Source organism: Anopheles ziemanni, chromosome 3 (assembly GCF_943734765.1).
Source record: "Anopheles ziemanni chromosome 3, idAnoZiCoDA_A2_x.2, whole genome shotgun sequence".
Classification (NCBI taxonomy): Eukaryota; Metazoa; Arthropoda; class Insecta; order Diptera; family Culicidae; genus Anopheles; species Anopheles ziemanni.
The window spans coordinates 83,701,372-83,718,036 of NC_080706.1; the positions used below are offsets into that span (position 1 = coordinate 83,701,372).

General features: G+C 45.3%; 1 protein-coding gene across 1 annotated transcript; it reads right to left on the bottom strand.

Annotated features, from left to right (window-relative positions):
* Positions 1 to 991: 991 nt before the first annotated feature.
* LOC131285656 (polyamine-transporting ATPase 13A3) lies at positions 992 to 16,665 on the bottom strand. Its single transcript, XM_058314514.1, has 2 exons — positions 15,872 to 16,665; positions 992 to 6,846 (listed from the first exon to the last, which is right to left on the bottom strand). The coding sequence occupies exons 1-2, from the start codon at positions 16,663 to 16,665 to the stop codon at positions 3,351 to 3,353; spliced, it is 4,290 nt and encodes a 1,429-aa protein (XP_058170497.1). The 3' UTR covers positions 992 to 3,350.

Consider the following 16,665-nt stretch of genomic DNA (forward strand, 5'->3'; position numbering starts at 1 on the left):
GCAAACGGTTGCCATCTTCTTGCCTCCGCACAATACGCCTGTTGCGTTGTTGCAAGTTTTGGGTACTCAACTCGATGACCCGCGATAGGGTAGTTAGCCACACTTCAACAGATTATCCATCTTTTACTTTTTGTGTGAATTGAAATAAGATCTTGTTTGCTTTGAAGGAAGATTTTTGAGTTAACTGAAAAATCAAAAACAAAAACCTCGTTGCGCCGCAAAGTTTTGAGTTTGCGGCTCGTGTAGCGTGGCTCACAGAATTGGTACCACAAAACGCGGCTACACGAACCGAGAAGATTTTGACGTAAACTTATACGGTTTTTGAGTTCTCGGTTGGAGTTTTCGGTTCGTGTAGCGGCCCGGTAATAAATCATTTTACACGTTCACAAAAGAGTGACTTAAAGATTCGCATCATCGTGATGATTATTCACTCTGATTCAAATCTCTAAAAAGAGTTGTTATTCTCATCACTAATCCGCATCTCTCTCAAACCGGAAATAAGTCGATAGGTTTTTTGAATGGTCAATGCCTGATTCAAACGTAATGTTTTGTTTATGAAAAAAAAAGTTTATTATATTCAAACGTTTGTGATAAAATAAAACTCGACAAATCCCATTCGTAATACGGTGTAGAATCGATTTATTTTGATAAACTTTACCTGACGTTATAATGCTACGTATATACATACACAGAAAACCGTTTCATGCTTGTTTTGCTCTTCCCAATCAGCAAACGCACCCTTTTACACTGATTTTCTGGTGATTAGCACCGTCAATTAATTTTTTCCGTTATAATGCAATTGTTCATACATGTTATACATGCAGGCAGCATCTCTACACGACCTGAAAGCGTTCGAATGTGGCTCTATACCTAATCAAACACTCTCAATGGAGCAAAATGCTAGACAACTTTCAAGTATTTTGATTGATTTTGAATCAAACCGTCCATACCGTGTTAGACCAACTGAATCGAGGACAAAAAAAAAACACAAAATAAACTGCTATTAAAAACTAAAAGTTCGTGGGCCGTTAGCGTTCCATAGTGTGTTACAAACAGTTGAATTTAGTTTAACTAGTTCTAGTGCTCTGTTTGCAACACACACCCATCATATAAATATGGTTAATATGGTTGAATTGGTAAAGTCTAGTTTTAAACTAAATCAGTGATCTATTTAAATGTTATTAAGTAAAAAATACCTAAGAAGCCAATAAGCAGCTGCTTGAAAAGCAAACTAGTATCATAAATAGTATTGGCAATGCAACTGCTTTCCACTAACATTACAACGGAACGAATGGTAGTACAATCGCAAGACGTTTGTGATAGGGTGCCGATTAAGCTAGATATCCTTTTCTTCTGCAGACCTTTCCTTCTCTCCAGGATGGAAATTGTTGGAAACTCTTCTGCTGGAGAAAAGGCTCTCCAAGGAGTCATTCCTTTTTTGCCGATAAATATAGATGAACAATGTGTTTTTCATTTGGTATTATTTTTCCCGGTAAACTGCGTGAATTCTTGTCTGCACTATTTGTTTAGCTAAAGACAATGTTTAAGGAGACCGCGAATGTAATTTCTAACGTTATCATTGCACGAGAAAGGTGAAAACACACGAACTGCAACTTTTGCAGGAGAATAGTACGTACGGTGTGGGAGTGTGTTTCGTAAATAGTTTGCTGAAAGAACGATTGAAGTTCAATCCCTTAATGCCCTCCTCCTAAAGAATGTTCAGAAACGAACAATTGTTCATTCAGCTTGTAAAATCTGTAATTTCCTAACTTTGTGAGAGGACCCACGCAATTTAATTGCACACATTTGGATAGTAGAAAGTTTTCAAGTAAAACCAACGCATTTAGGAATAAGTTATAATACAATGTAAGATGTTGAACATACTCCACAGCGGTGTTTCAACGTAATTTCATGCGGATTTGGTTAATAATTTTCATCACAAATAAGTCAGCTTTGCGTACCGGTGTGCTTACTATCGTTTTAACGGTTGCAGTAATATTCACGTAAAAATTAAGCATGAACAAATAGTCCCCTTACTTGGAAAATGAAGTAATGAAAAATTGCTCGTTTCTGAACGCACTTGAACTCTTTTATGTGTTTTTTTTTGCGTGTGTCACATGGAGCTTTAAGCCACTTGCAAGCACTTGTATAATTATCATTTTTGTTCACACTAAACTATGGTTTGCGTTTGGATAGGGTGCTCCTGCATCGTGGATTTGATCTTCAAAAAACCTATCTACCAAAATAGTACGCGTCGGGTTGTATAGTTGTGGTGTAGTGTACGATTTTCCAGTCTGAGTTTGATTATTCTAACGCATCAACGCATTTCGTCATCGCAAGAATCGGTTCACGGTTTAAGGAGTAGAACACGAGCCCTTCCAAAGGGCTTCCAACTATTGAATAACAAACGAGACAAACTATAAAACGATACAAGAGAAAAAAAACTATACAAATGTTGCCACCTGCTTGCCTGGTGTGTACGGTCAAACGTATTACCTATTCGTTACCCTATGTAATAACTGTCGTCCCTGGGCACATTCTGTCTTCCATCCAATATACCGGATGTGTCAGTATAATATTACTTGTGTTTCGCTCAATATATGGTATGTCCCTGTGCGACACCTTCGACTAGCTGCTGGGGAATATCCCCCGGATGCAAATATCTTTATATATATACGCATGTCCGACTGAGAACGGAAAGTGTGTGTGTGTGTGGCATGAAAACGACACAAACGTATTAAATACATAAACACATCTGCCGACGCTTGTGTTCCTCTTTTCTTCTCGCTTCACTCTGGTGAACCAGACAAGAACAGTTCTTCACATTATTGTCTTTCATCGTATTACTGCCTCGCGGTCGTCGAATTTCTCCACACTCTTATGCTACAACGGGAGAGGGATGATGATGCAGGATGTCCACAAACAATCGGAGAAAGGATCACAACATCCGCCACACGCGCTCCGTGCTGAAAACAACAACATCGTACAGGAAGCAAAATGACGTGTATCACAAAACAGTATCAACAATTTGGTTGTATATCTCCCCGTTAAGGGCGAGGTTTGTATCGTCTGTCCGAATAGTTTCTGATCGGAAGCGTACATAGACGCAAAAAAGGAAATAAAAACGTTACGATGCCACCACCGGTAGGAGGGTGCTACCGAAGCTTGGCCTCTCTGTTGTAGTACCCGGCGTCCTTCCAGTGGCAAACGATGAGCAGCGTTACGCCAAGCAGCACTGTGGTCATCAGCTGCACACCATCGACCAACAAGCAGCGTGGTCGATCTCGCTCCACCACCACCAATACCGAACCATCGGCCGTGACTGTGGCCACCGACGACGGAAGGTGGCGTCAGTAATCGTACTTTTCGTTCGACCACCCGAACACGGCTTTAAAGTCGCTTGGCGAGTGGATGTCACGGTGGAAGTTTTGCTCGATCAGTAAGTACTTGCGGCGCGATTTAGTGACGTTGTGCCATCGATAGCGCAGCCGCTTGAATGCAATTTCGTCCACGAGCACCTTTTCGATGAAGAGCGAGAGCAGAAAGTTGATCAGTCCGTACGCCACCAGGTACAGGCGGAAGCGGAACTCTCCCTCCGGTGGCATCACCAGCTCAAACTGTCCCGCTATCCAGGTGGGAGGGTAAACGGTGAGCACGACGGCAATCGCCGCATTGACGACGATGCTGATGATGAAGCCGTAGTTGGAGAAGATGGACTTTCGGTAGGGTGCACCCTTGGAGAAGACGATCGCGAGGATCAAGTACTGGAAGCAGGAGACGCAGAATACGGTGTAGTTTTCGAAGCAACCGTGATCATTCAGGTCTCGGTCGGAAGTGTAGTTGAATGGTTCGAACCATGGTTGTGCCTGCACGTGGTACCAACCGGCCATTTGGATGCCGATCGCGACCATCATGTGCAGTGCGAGCGAAAGGAGTGGTGCGAGGGAAATCAGTGAGTTCGAAGGCGTCTGCTTTACCAGCGGACCGTCGTAGGAAGATGTTTTGCCGAAGAAGAACGCCACGATCGAGATGATGAAGAGATCGATGTACAGATACTGCCAGTCGGTGAGGTTCGAGTCGATCGAGTAAAGGATCACAACGGAGGCAAATTGGACCAACGAGTAGGCGGCCATAAACTTGAAGATACCGAACGAGGTGACCAGTGCCGCCCGGCCCTCCTTGATCACGTTCGGCACGCACGCGATCGTCGGGTTCTTGGAGGTGAACGGTGATGCCACGGACGATTCCGCCTCTGACAACGAAATACCCGTGTGGGCCGCCTTCAACGCTCCGCAGTCGTTCGCACCGTCACCACACATGGCCACATAGTAACCGAGGTTCTGTAGGCCCGTGATCAAGTGCTGCTTCTGATCTGGCGACATGCGAGCAAACACCGTACCGAACGTGGTTACCGTCTGCACCAGCTCCGGGAAGTGCTCATTTATGATGGCCCACGTTTTGCCGGTAAGGGCGAACCTGAACGAACCTCCCTTGCCGGCAAGCGCATGCAGTCCATCGCCGTTTTTCATTGAATTACAATCGTCGTCCGGCCCATCGTCGATCGTGATACGGTGCACGTGATCTTTATCGATAACACCACCACCGCTTAGTTGCGTCGAAATGGTGCAGGTATCGATCGAGCTGCTGATACTGTTCGACTCCGTCATGAGTGCGTAGTTACCACCGTTCTCCTTCACCTCCGACGCGACCCGATTGTCGTTAATAATGTCCGAATTAGTGAGCGGCGTCTGGCCGGTAATATCGTACGACAGGAAGTACTGGTCGGGATTGATTTTGTCCACGTGTGCCGTCAACGTTACCAGACTTTGACCCGGCAAAATCATTCCACAATCATGCGCCACACTGGCGGCCGTTAGCAGGTTGTCTCCCGTCACCATCACCGAGCGGATGTTTGCAGCGTTGAGACTTTCGATCACTTCCTCCGTGTCCGTCTTCAGTCGGTTCTCGAGGATGACGAACCCGAGAAACTTTAGCTCGCACTCCACCTTCTCCCGAGCGATCTTCTGCACCTTGGGGTAGTTCAGCTTCTTGTCCAGCTGCTTGTACGCAATCGCAATGATCCGATAGCCCTGCTGGGCGTAGAATCCGAGCTTGGACTGGAAGTCTTCCGGGATGCTCTCGGGCCGGCACAGGGAACTGATCATCTCCGGCGAACCCTTGACGTACACGTTGAAGTGGTTATCGGACACCTTTCGCGTGATAACGGACATCCTCTGGAGGGCGCTGGTAAAGGAAAACTCGCGCACGATACCAATGTCGTTTGAATTATCGTACGCCACGTCCAGTTCGAGGTTCAAATCGTCCCGCGAATCACCGCGCGGTGGCTTGACGATCGTCGGAAACAGCATGTCGTACTTCGTCTCATCGGACACATTTGCCTCCTCCAGGATCCAGCCGGTCGACTCGAATATCTTCAGATCAAGCGGATCGCCCCGCATCTCACCGTTCACGAACGTAATCGAGTGGCAGGTGACCATGCCGAACAGCAGGTGATCACTCATCGGCAACCGTGCTACGTCCTTCAGCGGAATCTGGAAGCTATTTGTCGAATCCTTGGGCAGCACACCCCACATATCCAACCCATCCTCCGTCAGCGTACCCGTCTTGTCGAAGCACACGCAATCGATACTGCCCGACACGTTGATGGCCCTCGGAGAGATGCAGTAGATGTTGCTGCGCTTCAGCCGCTTCTGCGCGTACATGCGGCCGACAGTCATCGCGGCCGGCAAGGCCGGTGGTACGGCGATCGTGATCAAATCTAGCGACTCTACAATAATCTTCACCGCACCGATGCTTCGGCTAATCTTGGTGTACAGTGTGTAAACGAACCCGCAGAACGCTACGATTCCCAGCACGGTGATGAACTTGTACGAATCCTTTTCGAACTTGTAGTCCACCGGCGGTGGGTAGAGGATCGACCGAATCAGTCCACCCTTTGCCGTGATGTTGCCCGTGTTTAGGACCTTCACCAGCACCTTCTCGCTGCCGATGTAGCGCGTCTGGATGACACGTGTCCCGCAGAACAGCGTATGCCGGGCGTGCTCTTTGCGGTTGTAGATCAAATCGCGCCGCAGCGGAAGAGGGGTCTTCGTTACTGGGACACTCTCACCCGTAAGCATCGACTCGTCGAGGATACAGTTACCGGACAGCAGAACGGCGTCACACTGCATCGTACAACCTGTGGCCGGTATCTCCAGCACATCGCCCGGCACCAGCAGCCGTGTCTCGATCACGTGCGACTCCAGGTCGTCCCGTACCACCATCGCCGTGTCGGTGCTCTTGACAGTCGAATAGAGTGCCCGCTGGTTGCGCTGGGTTTGGATGATCGAAACGGTTATACCGAACGCGCTCATCAGTATGATCACCACCGCGTAGTAGTAGTACTCGTAAAAAAACCACAGAACCACCGAGAAAATCTGAAACACGTAGAATGGATTGAGCACCTCCAGGAAGAGCAGCGTCAGAACGCCACGCAGTGGGATAAAGATTTCGTTGCTGCCGTAGATCAACCGCCGGATGTTCTGCTCGTACACCGACAGGCCCTTGGCGTGATGGATCAGCACGCTCGGTACTTCCACGTCCAGTCCCTGCAGCTTGGTAAACTTCTTGCTATCATCGCACCAAATGTACCGTAGTTTCTTGCAGCAGAAGTAACGCATCGTGCTAGCGTGCTCGAAGCGGCCGCCGCTCCGATGGTACGCCACCTGGAACGGGACGAGGGAGCGGAAAAACGCAACATAGTCCGTGATGCCATTTTGCGTCAGTTCCCGGATCACATTGCGCGCGTTGGTGGACGTGGGTTTTTTCTTTTCGTCGACAATTTCCCTAAAATGAAAGAAAGCGGAAATATAAGAAAAATTAGTTAACTTCAAATTAACATAGTTGTGGTGGGACAGTTCTGTCCATAAATTCATTAAAATAAATGTATCTACACGGTGATAACATTTTGGGATATTCTCAATAAATGTAATTTAAAAAAATATATTGCGGCATAATTCCAACACAAATCCAGTAATTTCACATTCAATTAAAAATCTATCAAGAAAATCCGACTTTGTGCTATAAAATAATTGATGTTTGAACTAGCATGGGAATATTTTGGATATGAGAAAATGAAATGATAAATTGCTCCAACGCTTATGGTTTTAGTGAGCGGCCACATAATGAACACATTGGTCGATTACTTTAAAGAATTGTTTCGCTGATATCTCGAACATATTTAGTCAAATTTTTGAGTACTTTTAGGCTTGATCCAAACAAATTGAAACAGCTTCGCTAGGCATAGTCTTTTTCGTTTCGTTCATTCTATTTTCTTAACCCAATTTCCTTGTCCACGTAAGGACAAGGACGCGCTCAAGAACCCTCCAATAATCCCTGACTGAACCGATCGTCCTTTGTAGCCCCTATTTTAATTGCTTTGTCCTACTGGAAGCACGAATCGAGGTCGGCAGCGTCTGGGCGCCGCCCGGGATAGCGTCTATCAATCAGTGTGTTTTAGCATGAGGAATTTCAATCCGTCCGCATTCCCGCCACTTCATGAAACATCGCTCGCAAGCAAATTGAATCTGTGCGGCGTCAGGCAGACACCGAGAGGCGGTCAGACAAATAAACTCTAATTAAGACTGAACCAGTGGAAACCGACCGGCCGACAACACGATTGGGCTGGTAGTACATCCCGGCACTGGTTGGCGTTCTTTCGATATCAATTCCGCGACCGCTGACGAAAGCATGGAACCGTACCTTCTCGCCACGAAAGATGACGCTCACGTTGCTGAATCTTGGGGATAATCAACAACACAGAAAAAGGCTACTAGGCCCGCATCAACACTTATGGCAAACGGAACCGACACGGCGGACCAGATGCGGGCCATAAGCTGAATCAATATCAAGTTAGAGTGTGTCGGTGATTTCCCAGCTCTTCCACATCGTTCCCGGTTCATCGAATTGCGAAGTGGCTTCGCGAGACTGGAGATACCCGTGGAAGGCCAAACGGCTATCGAACACGCAACTGTTTTGCCTTGATATTCGCCTACTCGTGTCCTTCTTGGTTGAGGGCGAACGAATTTGCACGCGTTCTTTACACAATGTCGTGTAGAGATCGTAACACAATGAAACTCTCATCATACCCAGAGATCCTTGAGTAATGATATCGATGAAATGGTTGCTTTACTCTTCAAGACTGCTGTATAACAAGACTGTTGCATGGTGTAGTTAAAGTAAGTAAAACATTCTTAACTCTCACAGAACCACATGTTTTAATGGATAAAAATAATGTTTCGACAAACTTTCATTATGCGCTTGAAATGTTCATCAATATTTATCCATTCTAATGACACGCCGACAGTAGTCAGCTCCTCCTCATCATGGATTCCAACCACTGCCAAGGCCTTTTTTATTTTCTCCAAAGGTGCCATAATTGATTACACATACAAAGCATGCTTCATTCCTTTTTGTCACGTTTGTGCCTAAAGTATTGTGCCACATGGTGAAGATTCCATAGCTTAGTAGTTAATTATTGGTGTTCACATACATTGCATACGAACGAACGAAGGTTTCGTGGATCCCAAAAGCGTCATTAAATTCATTGATTTTATCACGTTGGATCCGTTTGTGCAACATAATGGCCTGTGTTGTGTAAACAATTTGTAACAATTAAATCTGGCGACATTAAAATGGCCCATAATGTATCGTTCCAAAGTAAACGAAATCTTCAGGCTATGCAAACATATAAAAGTTTGAAAAGTAGAGACAATTTATATGATGTTTTAATATCGATATTAAATAAACAGATCCAAAGTTTAAATTGAATGCTCTACAAAAGCGTTAGTTTCCTGCTAAACGAATACCCGCTTTATGATTTGTTTGGCATGCAAAAAACCTTTCTTCGCATACTATTGATTTCTAATCGCCGTTTTGTTGATACACTGGGCGTAGCATTGCTCAAAGGTTTACTAAACCCATCAACATCATTGCTGTCGTTTACTTAAACTTCGGCCCATAACTAGGGTAGCTGTAATCAACGTGCAACATTTTCAATTCGAGCTACAGTTCTTTGTGTAGAATAAAAGATTTCTAACATGATAAAGATCTTGAAGAAAAAATCAGTTATGTGGACAACAACAAAAATCACCAACCAATTTACTAATTTCGTCCCTTTTTCTAGATGTCCCTTAAAAATAATAATGTTTAAATACAAATACTAATTCAAGTAACTTTTAATTTGACAATCTTGTTAAAGAAAGTTTCTTACTACTATATAAGTCATACGGAATGGGGCTCGTTGAATGTGGTTAGTCAGCTCAATAAACATTGCTCAACAACATGGTGAATGAAATGACAGACATTCTTTGTTTTCCCCCGGCACAAGTGTATCTCAAACCCAATAAAGAGCAATTGTCGATGTACGTAAACTCGTTTACTGCCCCATGATGACTGTTGAATGTTTTCAAATAAACGCTGAAGGGCGGCGTGCGCGGCATGCACCGAGAATTTAAAGATAAGAACGAGTATCCTTGCACGGTGTGCTGGCTTTTACTGCTTAGAATTCGCTGAAAAAGGCACGCTTTCGCGTACTACCTCTCCGTCCTTCGGCCGGTTTTACGATGCATTTTTGGAGCGATTTCGTGCACAACGGTTTATTATCTACAACACGATGTGCCCGCATCGGTCGAATGGGGATCGTTCAAGGTAGCAGCGATGATGGCAATAGACATGAGAAGCACATGCCGATACATCGGAACCGCACACTAGTCCTGCCCGTGCACCCTTGGAGAGTGCTGACCCGGCTACCACCCGCAACAACAATGCACCACCACCGACTGGTATTATGGTCATTCCCATTGAAGCTGCTGGTGAGTCGATCACGCGAGAGAGGGCAAGCACGTGCACGTGGGAGGGAAAGTGAGGCGGGAAGGGCATGGCCGCATGCGGAACGAAACAATCAGCAATCGCACGCGGTGACGTTTTGCACAAACTCATTGTGTTTGGTGGTGGCCACAATCACTGTACAGCGTCCACCAGCTAAGTCCAGTGCCGCGAATCCGTCCGGATGTGAGCATTACGGTTCCTCTGCAAATCGGTTACTGTCAGTCAAGAGGGGGACTACTCACTGGATCTTCTATCCTTCGCACAGAAACGCATTCAAATTTGCATCATTGACACGTGTAGCACTAGGTCGACAAAGAAATTGTTACATGCAAAACCCAGTACACACACACACACACGCGCGCGCTCATACCAACCGACCGACCAGCTGGAAGACTTGAATGGACGTGGCATGGATTACATTCTGGTGACTGACGATTACGCGCCTAGCCGATAAGGGCCGAAGGAAAGGCGATTACGGGGTGGCTTAATCAATCGCTCTAAGTTTATTGACTAGATTAGCCCGTCGGGAGGCTGGCGGGCATGTAGAGGCGGTTAATGTGTGGTTGTTGAAGGCGAATTGTTCCCAAGGTTGGATGGTGAAAATACATCTGGCTTAGGATAACGACAAAACGAACCCCCGAACGATAAAAGGAGACTTTTACGACGAACAATCAGAGCTGCAAAAGAACCGTAACCTTTGGAGATACGAAATGTTGTCAAACAGAGTGGGATCGTCTAGTCTTGTGACCAATCATGTAAATTAATTTCCATGATTAAAAAAATATTCACACCCCCAAAAAATATTATCTTATTATTAAAATATTATAATATTATCTTTACGTTTAAAAAGTATTGCGTTTTCCAGGACTGAATAAAAACTCTAAAGCAATTCATTTGGAAGAGCAAGAATTGAAAAAAACACCTTTTCAGCGATCTACTAGTTCTACCGGAAACAATTGAAATTGTTTCCTGCACTTGATTTTCGAACGCAAGAGTACTCGCTTCGTCATGTATGGTAATTAATTTTTTTTTTCTACTTTCCGTATCGTAGATCGTTCACGGTCATCTAAAAAGCACCGTCCATGTACTTCATTCGACTCAGTCCGGTGGAACAAACCACAAGGTTCAAGGTGGGTTACCCACACCTTCAAAAGAAAGGGAAACCAATTTTTCCATAATCATAAACAAAATATGAAAATATTGATTTTCTTCTCAAGCGATATTGAAAAGGGACAAGATTTTCATCCAGGGTTGGTTATAAATCTGAGATGAGTACTGAAGACTGAGATGAGTACTGCAGTTCTAGTTCGGTAGTGCATCAGAGCGGATGTTAGCAGTGCATAAGTTTCCTGAAAGGGTTAGCGGAAAAGTAAGGTTACGGCACGACCGCGTGGTGACGCCGAGCTGGAGCTCAGGTCAGACAAATCCTAGCTGCCGCACATCTCGTGCCGTTTGAGACAATCAAGCGGACCACGAGTTCTTGTGTCCTGACAACGGAAGGAATTATCCCTCCCGTGGACGGCGGGTGGACATATGGCTATTATAGCCGGTCCTAAAGGACGAGCCCCTTCATAGGAGTTCGGACAGAGTTGGTACGCCTCTGATTACGTGTAAGGGAACAAATTGTTCGACTTAGCGTAGGAGGATATACCCCGACTCGCATATCGAAAGAAGAAGAAGAAGAAGAGATGAGTACTGAAGAATTTGAGAACACAGAAAACGCGTTACAGAGCTGTACCAAAATGTCCACAATTAGTTATTAAACATTCTACGTGATCCAAAACAGCTTATATAGTGGAAAACATAATAGAAAGAGTTCAAGTACATGTTTAATCCGGCTATTCACTTACAACTGCTCTTGATAGCATGCACATACAGTGCCTGCGAACCAAATGCCATCGCAGTCCGTGTGCATGAATGAAAAGTTGGCCACAACGGCATGTGGTATGAATTTGGCACACAGCCGCTGATAATCGAGGGACCAGTCCCTTCCTAAATAGCCTACTTAACTTATCACTTTTTGAACGCCTTAACTACACCTGCACTTACATGCTCGTTAGCGACCGTCCTGTGCTAAAGATAACAGGACACATTGACCGAGCGGAGTGTGTCACTCTAGAGCCGCTGAATGTCACAATTCCCGCACCCACACATATCTCCGCCACACCGGTCGCCTCTGTAAACGTTTGCCCCCATTGTAACTTGGTGAATTGACTTCTTTTCCGACGTTGTTAAAACGAACGAACGAAACGGAAATAGTAACAAACAAACCGAGTAGCAGGTCTTTAGAATGCATTTTAAACGGCGTGCCACATGCATTCGGAAGGTGATTATGGATGATGCGTTACACCTACACTGGAAGAAGGTTGCCAACGAGACTACTCAACGGAGGAATTCCCTGACATTTGACGGAACTGGTATAACAAGCAGTGCAAAAGAGATCTCCTTTTGTGGTTTATACTCAAAGTGAATCTGTACAAATTCTAACTAGCCAATAAAAGCAGAACGAGCAATTTAAGATATCATCTTTTTTTATAGTTACAACAAATGCATTTACTCCGTAAAGCTCCTTCAGGAGGTTTTAAACCATCTAAATTATTCGGGTCTTTTGGGGAAATTGTAATAAAAAGCTAAACATGATGAATTAAGCTGGTAAGATAAGTGCCAATGCTTTCAGAATTTTAGTTTAATTTGTCAAGCGTTTTGTGTTAAAACATAAAAAACGATGTGTCCTTGCTGTTCCTTCTAGGCTTTCGATGATATTTATTCTTTGTTTCTACAGACTTACGAAAACAATTGAATAGACCGATCGTCGAGCGGATTAAAGGATTAAAAAATAACTTAATTTAATTTGACAACTCAAAATAACACATTCAAATTCATCATATGACGTTACAGATACTGTAAATTGAAGAATTTAACAGTTGTTTATGATCTTAATGTGGTTCAATCAGCAAAAATAAATACAGGCCTTTTTTGTTGTCAATCACTGTACGCTACGGTTCGCTGTAAATGATCGGCTAATCATTTACAATCATCTGTTGCGTCATGTACGCGTGTGGTCCACGCAAATCGTGCGTTGCTGTGCACAGGAAAAGCGGCTACAAACAAACGGCGCTCGCAATCAACCTGTTACTAGCGCGAACGAAGTGGTTGCGCGGTGCTAGACAAACGTTCTGAACCGTAACCGGACCCCCATGGCCACCTACGACTGCTATACATCTTATCGAGTAATGATTTTATCCGTATCCGCGAATAGTAATACTTTTTTCGTACCTGATCCAACCTTCTTGCCCTTTTGCCGCGCCCGCTTGGCGTGATAACTACATAATCGCCGACAAACGATAGTGGGGGTACGCGGCTCAATTGGCGCAATTTAATGTCCATCCAGCGAATTATTTGAAAAACGCCTTAACCCCTCCTCGCCTGCCTTAATTCTGCGGACCGCTCTTCGGAACCACCGTGAAAAAAGGCAGCGCAGCCAGTTGTTCACGGATTTTCGGAGGTATTTTAAAGTGCGCAATAATAGAGCCAACGTTATGATTGATTGGCGTACGACGGTGGCGGAGGGATTCTCTAATCTCACCCACCCTCTGCCAGGCGTCATTACTTGGGAGTTTAGGTACAATACATCTTCTCCGGACGATAATAGCAGGGAAACGCGATAGGAAATGAGACGAAATCGCGCACGGGCACATTTTTCTATCAACGATAAGATTGGGAGGGATTTACCACTGCTGCAAGGGAAGTAAGTAGTCATCGGCTACAAAGAAAGAATCGTGAACGAATCATAAGTTTGCAAAAATATGTATGCATCAATCTTGACCAAACTAAAACTAATGATCAAATAAAACCAGTGTGTCTTAGAAATTTACCATAGGTACAATTCAATTAAAACATTTCATTTAACACCTTGTCTCGCTTTAAAAGACTCTAGAGAACATATTTTTGGTGCTGCATAAACATACTAGCACGCTCATTTCGATGGTCCTCATTATTTTCAACCCCTTCAATAGATCATCAGAGGAGGCTTGTAGAAAAGTGAAAGGAAGCCTTTTACCACCCGAGCTGACGAAGACTAGGTAGGTGTTCTAGTATGTATGTTTCACAATTTGGTCCACTTGCAGGCGTTTTCTTTTTCCACAAGCCTGGTTTGTTTCCTTCGCGGTTACACTTACGTCATATACCGGCGACCGTGAACCGTTCACGAATGCCGAAGAACACCGGTCGAAGGACAAGTCAAACAGCGTCGACGGGGACCATACTCGACCGGTCCTGAAAAGGGCAGAACAGGAAAAGGAGACTTCCAGTGGTGCCCGTACGCATCGCACATCGATGCGACATTGCCGGTTTCCTTTAGACGACAATTTTTCAATCTACAGACCAGACAACGCATCCTCCACGCTTTCCTTTCCATACTTTAAGGGGCACTTGTTACGCAATCCTTCTTTTTACCGCAATCATTCAAGCGGTATATAGATGCTGGTCAGCAGCTGGACAACATCTAATATAACGAACGTGGTTCTCTCGCTAGACAACGTTTCAAATTTTAAAAAACCCCTCAGGCGCCGACTCGGATTTTAGCAGACATCTTCGCGGGCGAACTAACTTCAAACTCCCCGACGGATCTAGTTGAGTCCATGCAGCCAATGGTGTGGAATTTTAATGTCGTCGGGGAAACACCGGCATGGCTTGCACGTTGATTCCCGGAATGAAGAATGATTGGGATGGAGTTGCGTTTTTTTTGTTTTGTTTTCGGCAACCATAATCAACTCCACCAGCATGAATCGGGTTTTTGTTTTTGGGTTTGGTATGCAAGACATGTTCAATCCTGTCGGTTAACTTGCTGTTGCCAATGGTTACACCTCTCTCTATCTCTCTTTTTGCTGCAACCCTCGAATGCCCTAGAGGGGGGTTTATAGGATATAATGAACCGGTTTTCGTATTTCATCACAACTTGGTGCTGCTGTTCGGGCTTTTTTTGCCTTTTTTTTCCTTTCTTCCAATATGTTTTTGCAAAATCGCAATAGGTAAGCGAGATTTTGTTTTCAACTAAGCTTAAATATTTTTTTTCTTTTTTCACAACCTCGTTAGTCTTACCGGTTTTAATTGGTGGTTAACAACGTTAAACACTTGAGGTTGGCATGAGATAACGACGGGATCTGTGAATTTTCTTGATGTGATCCGTCAAATTCCCATTCAAAAAGTAAACAAGAACTCAAACCGAGCCGTTTTGTATCCGCGTAGACGTCGATATTTCATTTTCTCATGATAACCTCAACTAGCTGCGTGCAGTAAAACAAAGTGTGGACATTTTTTATTTCAAATGTGTATGGCGTAACATCCACGCTTACTACTTGTTCTTCAGGAAACATGGCGCTGAGGCTGCTTCTTAATGAATGATGTTCTTAGCCTCCTAGATGCCACATACAGGTTGTTTACTCAGGTGGTAAAACGACGCCTGTGCGCAACAACGCCTTACTTGAGAAGGACCAACTTTTAAAGGTTTTTCAGTGGAACTCTGGCTAAAGAACGATAAAATTTGTTTTTAACAGTTCAATTCGACTGTATTCATACGAAACAAAATCATAACAACCGGAAGGTAATAAAGAACTCAACTGCAACCTTGAGCGCCCGCCTCAGTTGAGTTAACTGGCGTTGAGGAAATCATAACGAAACGACCTTACAAGGGGATCATCCTCAAGGGGCATTATGCATTCGATCGCACGAACATAGTAAAAACATTCCCACAGACGTAACAATGGGGCATGCTGGGACACGGGTGAAAGGTTATCGTAGGGTGGGATGATATGCCTACCCCACAATGCCTTTTTGCTTTTCACTTTCCATCCGATCGAATTTTCCAGCCAAGCTACAGCACAGCCTTCACATGAAGCACAATTATTGCATCATTATCGCATAATGAACTAAGTTAGTAGAGCACCTGAAGGCCAGACGCCTAACGACCCCCCTTTGTACTAACCTGATAACATCATCACTGAGCGTTATGACGTCCTTGACGTAGAACAGATCGTGCTTCCGCTGGTACGCCTCGTGAATAAGCACCTTTTCGGCGTGCTCGAGTGAACACTCCCGGTGCGTGGCCAACAGGAGCCAGTGGCGCCGCCAGTGCATCACCAGCCGCAAGATGCCGAAGGTCAGGATGAAGCCGACGTAGCACAGGAACGTCTTGCGCAGGCACCGCTCGTACCCGGTGATGAACATCTGGTCCTCTTCGCCATCGTTCAGGATGTCGTGGACGGACGCCTGCAGACCGGACTCCTGCAACAGCTCAACTAAAGTGGACATACCATCAGGATGGGCTTTCTCATGCTCCAGATCGGACCGAAAGGATCGGCGTCGTTGTTGTTGTTGCTGACGATGTGGTTGCGAATGGGATGTTGGTTTGGACTTACGCGCATGCTTGATCTGTACTGCCGGCGTTGGAGCATCTCCGTTCGGTTGCTTCTGCTGCTCATACTCTTGCTTGCTATGGTCATTTTCCGTACCGATCACCACCTGCACTTCGTCATCTTGGGACACTTCTATCGGCCGCCGATCGGTTTCGTCGATACCGGTCGTCGCATCGTCGACATCGGTGGCAGCGACAGGAGAGCGAGGACATCCCCCAGCGATTCCCAGCGACGGCGTCACATTGGTCAAAGGCATATCTAGCTGTTCGTCCTCGCCTGCTGCTCCTGCTGCTGCTCCCACCGATGCCGATCGGCGCGATTCGGTGGGCGAGCCCGACCGACGCCGATCCTCTTCCAGTGGCAT